The following is a 6640-nucleotide window of genomic DNA, read 5'->3' as shown; positions in this document are numbered from 1 at the left end:
AATGCGGCCAGAGAGTTAGCTGTAAAGCATTTAATGCGGTAGTTGCAGCTTTCTCCTTAGATATTTTAGGACTCTCATCTGTCCTTTATTTATGCAATGCTTATCCGTATCAACAGAACTTCCTGGGACATTCCCCCGAACAGTAGACCACCTTTATTGACCTCAGCTTTGGTTGCCCGAGTTCATTCTCGGCTCAACCTCCTAGTCCATTATGATCAAAACTAACTTCTTCATTTACTAGCACGGGCTCCCTTGACAATGTTTACCCCTCCTCGGACAACCCCTTATCCTTGGCTTAGGCCTCAAGCCCAATATAAACACTGATAATGAGCTCCTGGACCCAATACCCCTACAATATCGAGTCAAAATCTTCTGTTCCACTTTTCCTACTCCACTCTATACTCCACCAATAAAAACTTGCCACGTGTTCCCCTAATCAATTAAATACTATAATTATTAACTTATTAATACTACCGTTATTAATTAATAGTAGTATTTAATTAATTAGGTGAACATGTGTCAAGTTTTTATTGGTGGAGTATAGAGTGGAGCAGGAAAAGTGGGACAGAAGATTTGGACTCTACAATATCCATGTGGGACTTTATCACAATTTAATTTTTACAAATTTTTTATTGTTATTTTTGACTCTTAAGGCTTTGGATTTAAATGAATTCCTTAAAATACCATATTTCAATTTAATCCAAAATTTTATTCTAAAAAGAAATTTTAAGGGATCAAAATGTAGGAATTAAAAGGTTGTGAAACTAGGTTACCATAGAAGCAACATAAATATCTTTGGCCCTTTTACGCTGGTGGCTGGTCCCATTTTTCTTTTAATAGAGCTGTCTCTAACAAATTTTAAAAAGAATTAATAAAAATAAATAAATGTGCTGTTGAAAGACAAACACGTACTAAAAAAACAAAAAAGAGAAACTTTTCTTCAATATTTGCTACAGCATCAGAAAAGCAACGAAGCATGAATTAATTGACAATGTCACAATAGTGATTTACCATTTTTAAAAAAAAAAAAGAAAGAAAGAAAGAAAGAAAAGAAATAAATGAGTTGACCAACTTGACACCCACGCAATTTCCCATAAGCATGCACCCTCTTCTCCAAGTATCTTCTGTACTCTCCCAACGCCGACGGTGATAATACCTTTTTTAGCTGATATCGTATATTCTTCATTTACTTTGTTACCAAAAAAAAAAATAATAATAATAAAAAGAAAAAAAAGAAAAGTAGTAATAAGAAACCACCTGTTTACTTTTCCAACTAAAACCTCTGTCTCTCTCAAACCCGAGCACAAGCTAGCGTTTCAAACCACTAGATTCGGAAGGATGAGTGGTCAACAACAAATAGATATAAGTATGGGACTCTTTGAACGTTATTATTGATTATGATTCTTCTCTGCCAAAGGCTAAAGCTTAATTAATATTTATTGATTCAACTTCAAAGCGTTGGGTTGGTGGTGGTGATGGCTGCAGCTGACAATAATAGTAATAGTAATATTAACAGTAGTAGTAAGCCAAAGATCGTTACCGGTTCCGCCGGTTATGTTCTTGAAGATGTTCCTCATTTGACTGATTATATTCCTCATCTTCCTGTACGCCCTCTCTTCTCTTACTTCATCATTCAACTTTTTTTTTTTTTTGGCTGCGTAAAGTAAACAGGTCCAGTTTCTCTGCTATAATCGAAATTAGTCGGAGTTAACGGTTTCTGTATTCTCTATATATTAAGGCTTTTATAATTTATTTTGTAGAATTTGTTTCACTTTTTTTAGTTTTTTGTTTGGAGGAAACTTTTCCAATTTACTATGTTAATTTTGAATACTAGGAACCGTTGCTTTTTTTTTTTTTTGGGTTCATTTTTAATAATTTCATTTTATAAATTATGGCCTTAAAACAATTTAGCTTTTACTTTCACTAATGAATTGATTAGTGTGGTTAAATTGGTGATTTTTATTTGACAGACCTACTCGAATCCATTGCAAGACAATCCTGCATACTCAGTTGTTAAGTGAGTTACTTTCTCCATAGATTTCTGTTATGCAATTAACTTTGCGTCTTTTTTCTCGGTAATGTTTTGGTTAGAATTGATGATTCAAATTGAGATATTTGTGTATTGCCATTTGCCAGGCAGTATTTTGTCAATGTGGATGACACTGTTGCTCAAAAGGTCAGTTTCTTCATTGGACTCATTTTGTTACCTCCCAAAGAGGATTATTTTTTCATATATTATCTTTATGATTTTTGGGGCAAAAAAAAAGAAAAAAGAAAAGAAAAGAGCATTATGCAATCAATGATGTTCTTGACTTTGTACTTTGTAGCTAATTATTGAAACTAAAAATGTTTGAAAGAGGGCCTGGCCTGCCTGGATGTTTATGCCACAAACTTCTGGGTATGGATGACCGGCATGAAAGGTATCTGTTATAAGTAGGTTCCCTCTGATGGGAGGCAAGTTGTTGTAGGAATAGGATGCAACTTTATTTATCAATTTTTTTTTTTTTTGGTTAATTAGTGGATTAGAAGCAATAATTTTAAAATTCATAGATTTTTGTCTTTGTCTTTGCTTTTGCAGATTGTTGTTCACAAGAATAGTCCAAGAGGTACACATTTTCGACGTGCTGGACCCCGTCAACGGGTATGTGTTTTTGTTTGTTTTGTGTGCTTTTTACACGTAGGAATTGAACTAATTAAAAACCATATGATTGTCATTGATGTTTGTTGTTCAATGTTGTTCAGATGTATTTTGAGTCAGACGAAGTTCATGCTTGTATTGTGACGTGTGGGGGTCTCTGTCCTGGCCTGAACACAGTGATCAGGGAAATAGTATGTGGCTTGCACCATATGTATGGCGTAAAGAAAGTTCTGGGGATTGATGTAAGTGATTATTACAATCTCTTCTTTAGTACCTTTCATATAGATCTTATTGCAGCCCCCTCACCAACCCTCACAGGTACACACACAGTCACACCCACATACAGGTGTAATGAAAAGAAAATGCCCTGAATTTCTTGATAAAGAATTTGTGATCAGTCATGATTGCAACATTAATGGGGACAGGTTTAATACCTTTCATATAGTTTGCATTCAGAAGGATAAAATGAAAACCAAAGCGACCTTGCTTTTTCCCTGATTTAAAACTGAGGGGTATTTTGTATATTTTGCTGACATATATTGCCCCTTTTTACATTTTTCCTTTCCAGAAGTGTGCTTAGGCTAGTTAATGCTAAGGGAACTGCTAATACATGCATTATTGCATAGTTCTCTCCTGATGGGACAGTTGGGCTTTTTTGCTTGCACTAAACTACTACTAACAAAGAAAGAGAGACTAATTACCTTACAAATCTGCCTATTCCACCTTCGACCCAACCAGGAGAGAACACGGGGTCAAGCCAAGTCCTTACCTGCCTGAATGGAATTAATATCTCCTTCGTCTGGTCGAGGAGGGATTCAAACCCCTGGCACCGTGGTTCGTAGCCACGTGCTCTAATCCTCTAGAATTGTCTGATTCTGGTACTAGAGAAATGAACAAAGACTCAGACTAGCAACTGGTGGGCTCACCTAAATGTAATGGCGGGATAGATGTGGTTGCGATATCCTTCAAAGGAGTAGTTCCCAAACCTAGAGCTACTTTACCATATTCCGAATTCAATGGTTTCAGTAAATCCCCTACAATGGTTCGGCAGATTTAGTTTCCTATATATCATTCATGTGGTACTTCATTATAATATAATCATTCATTGTGCACTCATAAGCATTTAATATCTAGAACTAGAAAGGAATCAGGATATTTGTTGAAAAAAGATTGTCAAGTTTTCAAAATTCATTGAAGTATTTTAATGACATTGGTCAACGTGGTGCCCTGCTGGTGCAGGGCGTCATTGCCATTTGAGTTAATTTGCTGTTTTTCCTAAATAAAAATAAATAATTAAATGCGGTGGCCTACTCATTGCCCACATGAATTTAATGCCTTCCCTGGCTTGGAAGACGCGCAATTTTGTAAATTCATCATGTCAACATTTTGGCTTTAGAAGCACTTGAATAATGTACATAATTTGGTGGCGTCAATAATTAATGAAGTTGATGGATTGTTTAGGGAGGATACAGGGGTTTTTATGCTCGAAATACAGTTCCTTTAACTCCTAAGGTTGTGAATGATATCCATAAACGAGGTGGAACTATCCTTGGGACGTCACGAGGTGGCCATAATACCTCAAAGATAGTTGACAGCATTCAAGATCGGGGGATAAACCAGGTATATATTATGTTTTTAATCTGGTTTGACAATCAATTAAGAGTTTGATATATGCATTGTGTGGCCTAAATGCGCCTCTCAAATTTGTGGGCATTTGATTTATAGCTCTCTGGATCTCAGGTTTACATAATTGGAGGAGATGGAACTCAAAAAGGGGCATCTGTCATATTTGAGGTGATTTTTCCATTTTTAGAATTGCTAATACAAAAATCCATTTATGAATTATTCAATTGTTTGAGATTCTTGACAACCCCCCCAAAAAAAAAGAAAAAAGAAAAGGTCAAGGTGTATTTGATGTATAGCTGATTTCCATCACCTTATGCAAACGATTATTAATTCACACAGGAAATTAGAAGGCGTGGTCTCAAAGTTGCAGTTGCTGGAATCCCCAAAACCATCGATAATGATATTCCGGTATATCTCTTGGGTTGCCTAAGTGCTGGATTCGCTATGTTAAATATAATGCTAATTATCCCACAGCTATTACTACCAGAGTTATAGATTTGAATGCATGCTATTTCTTGCTGCTTTAGGTTATTGACAAGTCCTTCGGCTTTGACACTGCTGTTGAGGAGGCTCAGCGTGCTATTAATGCAGCACATGTTGAATCTGAAAGTATTGAGAATGGTATTGGGGTTGTGAAGCTAATGGGTCGCTACAGTGGTAAGTTTTCTGTTTGTATATGTTGCCATCCTCCATTCATCACCTAACTAGAGTAGCCTTCACATCCATCAGTCTATAGTAATCATTAAGAAATCAGTCAAGTTATGTTATTTAGATGTAACAATCAATTTCTGCACCTTGATTCAGATGGTAAATTGCAAGATTTCTTTACTCTTCATGGACACAAATTGAAAATTGACGGGGGTTCTTGATTTATCCTTCCATGGTTAAATCTTTTTTTTTGTTTTTTTTTTTTTGTTTTTATTTTATTTCCCAAACACTTTATTGTTTCCTTGGCATACTTGTAGTGTGTGTTTCTCTTTCTTGATAGAATTAGCCATTGACTTTCATTTTCATGAGAATGTACTAACTTTACATTGCTATGGTGCAGGGTTCATTGCAATGCATGCTACTCTTGCCAGCCGAGACGTGGATTGTTGTTTGATTCCTGAGTTACCCTTTTATCTTGAAGGCCCAGGTGGGCTTTTTGAATATATAGAGAAACGGCTCAGAGAAAATGGGCATATGGTTCTTGTCATAGCTGAAGGCGCTGGTCAGGATCTGCTTTCTGAGAGCATCCAATCCCTGGATAAGCAGGATGCTTCTGGAAACAAGCTTCTCCAAGATGTCGGGCTTTGGATATCGCAGAAAATTAAGGTGTGGATCTAAAGTAATTTTTCTTGCGTTGTATGTATTTCTTATACTTTGAGATTCTATTGTGCAAATACGCTTAGATTAATTTAATTACTGATTTTGCAGGATCATTTTTCCAAACAAAATAAGATGGTCATAAACCTCAAATATATAGGTTAGTAATATTTTTTAGTATAAGATGTTCTGGCTGGCATTGCCTTGCTTGTACTTTGTATAGAATATTACCTATAATACAATGTTCTAATATCATAAATCATTACTTCTTTGGCAGATCCTACTTATATGATCAGAGCTATTCCAAGCAATGCCTCAGACAATGTATATTGCACACTTCTTGCTCAAAGTGCTGTTCATGGGGCAATGGCAGGCTATACAGGATTCACGGTTGGGCCTGTCAATGGAAGACATTCTTACATACCCTTCTATGTGAGTCTACCCCTTGCTTAAATTATATCCGATAATGCTTCCCCTTTTTGATGTATTTCATGGTTGTAGCTTTTCTCTTGCATGATACTCTAATCTACCATATTGTAATCATGAAATTTCTTCCTTACATTATATATCTAAAAGATCATATATGTTTCATCTAATAATCTTTGTCAATTGCTAGTCTTCTGTTATGGCAAGGTCATCATTTCTGTTGTATAATAATTGAGTTAGGTGGAACCATTGATTTTTCAATTTGCATTAGGAATAAAATGAATTGAAATCTCTCTCCATAACTGCAACATTCTTTTCATGGTAGCAACACTTATTTCCCCTAACACTGGGTTACTTATTGGATGGTTGGCCTGCAGCGGATTATTGAGAAGCAGAACAAGGTTGTGATAACTGATAGAATGTGGGCTAGGCTTCTGTCTTCAACAAATCAGCCGAGCTTCTTGAGTGCTAAAGATGTCATTGAAGACAAGAAAGAGGAAGAACTGTCCACCCAGATGGTTGATGAGATGGAATATTCAGATGACAGTTTGGAGAAAAAGGTCATCAGCTATACCGGTTGAGTCTTATGTAATCCTTTCTGTGTGGTTGCTGCCATTGCTGTGTAGCCTACAGTTAAAGACCAGT

General features: G+C 36.1%; 1 protein-coding gene across 3 annotated transcripts; it reads left to right on the top strand.

The window, feature by feature from the left end:
- Nucleotides 1–1297: 1297 nt before the first annotated feature.
- On the top strand, nt 1298–6640 carry LOC115975603 (ATP-dependent 6-phosphofructokinase 3-like). 3 transcript variants are annotated; one of them, XM_031096455.1, is made up of 13 exons: nt 1298–1604; nt 1971–2017; nt 2137–2176; nt 2579–2641; nt 2743–2880; nt 4100–4258; nt 4379–4432; nt 4604–4672; nt 4792–4921; nt 5313–5578; nt 5681–5729; nt 5847–6001; nt 6373–6640. In XM_031096455.1, the coding sequence occupies exons 1-13, from the start codon at nt 1476–1478 to the stop codon at nt 6574–6576; spliced, it is 1503 nt and encodes a 500-aa protein (XP_030952315.1). In that variant the 5' UTR covers nt 1298–1475; the 3' UTR covers nt 6577–6640. The 3 variants fall into 3 exon arrangements, with proteins under 3 accessions (XP_030952315.1, XP_030952316.1, XP_030952317.1); XM_031096456.1 differs by lacking the exon at nt 1298–1604 and adding an exon at nt 2328–2420 and having other exon boundaries at nt 1976–2017; XM_031096457.1 differs by lacking the exon at nt 1298–1604 and adding an exon at nt 2328–2433 and having other exon boundaries at nt 1976–2017.

This window comes from Quercus lobata, chromosome 2 (genome assembly GCF_001633185.2).
Source record: "Quercus lobata isolate SW786 chromosome 2, ValleyOak3.0 Primary Assembly, whole genome shotgun sequence".
Taxonomy (NCBI): domain Eukaryota; kingdom Viridiplantae; phylum Streptophyta; class Magnoliopsida; order Fagales; family Fagaceae; genus Quercus; species Quercus lobata.
This window is presented reverse-complemented; position numbering and strand designations above follow the sequence as displayed.

Bases quoted from the DNA above. Each gene is read 5' to 3' on its own strand.
- LOC115975603 (XM_031096455.1), top strand. From the start codon at position 1,476: ATGGCTGCAGCTGACAATAATAGTAATAGTAATATTAACAGTAGTAGT. The intron at 4,433-4,603 runs GTGATTTTTCCA...TAATTCACACAG, and splicing joins GGGCATCTGTCATATTTGAG to GAAATTAGAAGGCGTGGTCT. The intron at 4,922-5,312 runs GTAAGTTTTCTG...GCTATGGTGCAG, and splicing joins GCTAATGGGTCGCTACAGTG to GGTTCATTGCAATGCATGCT.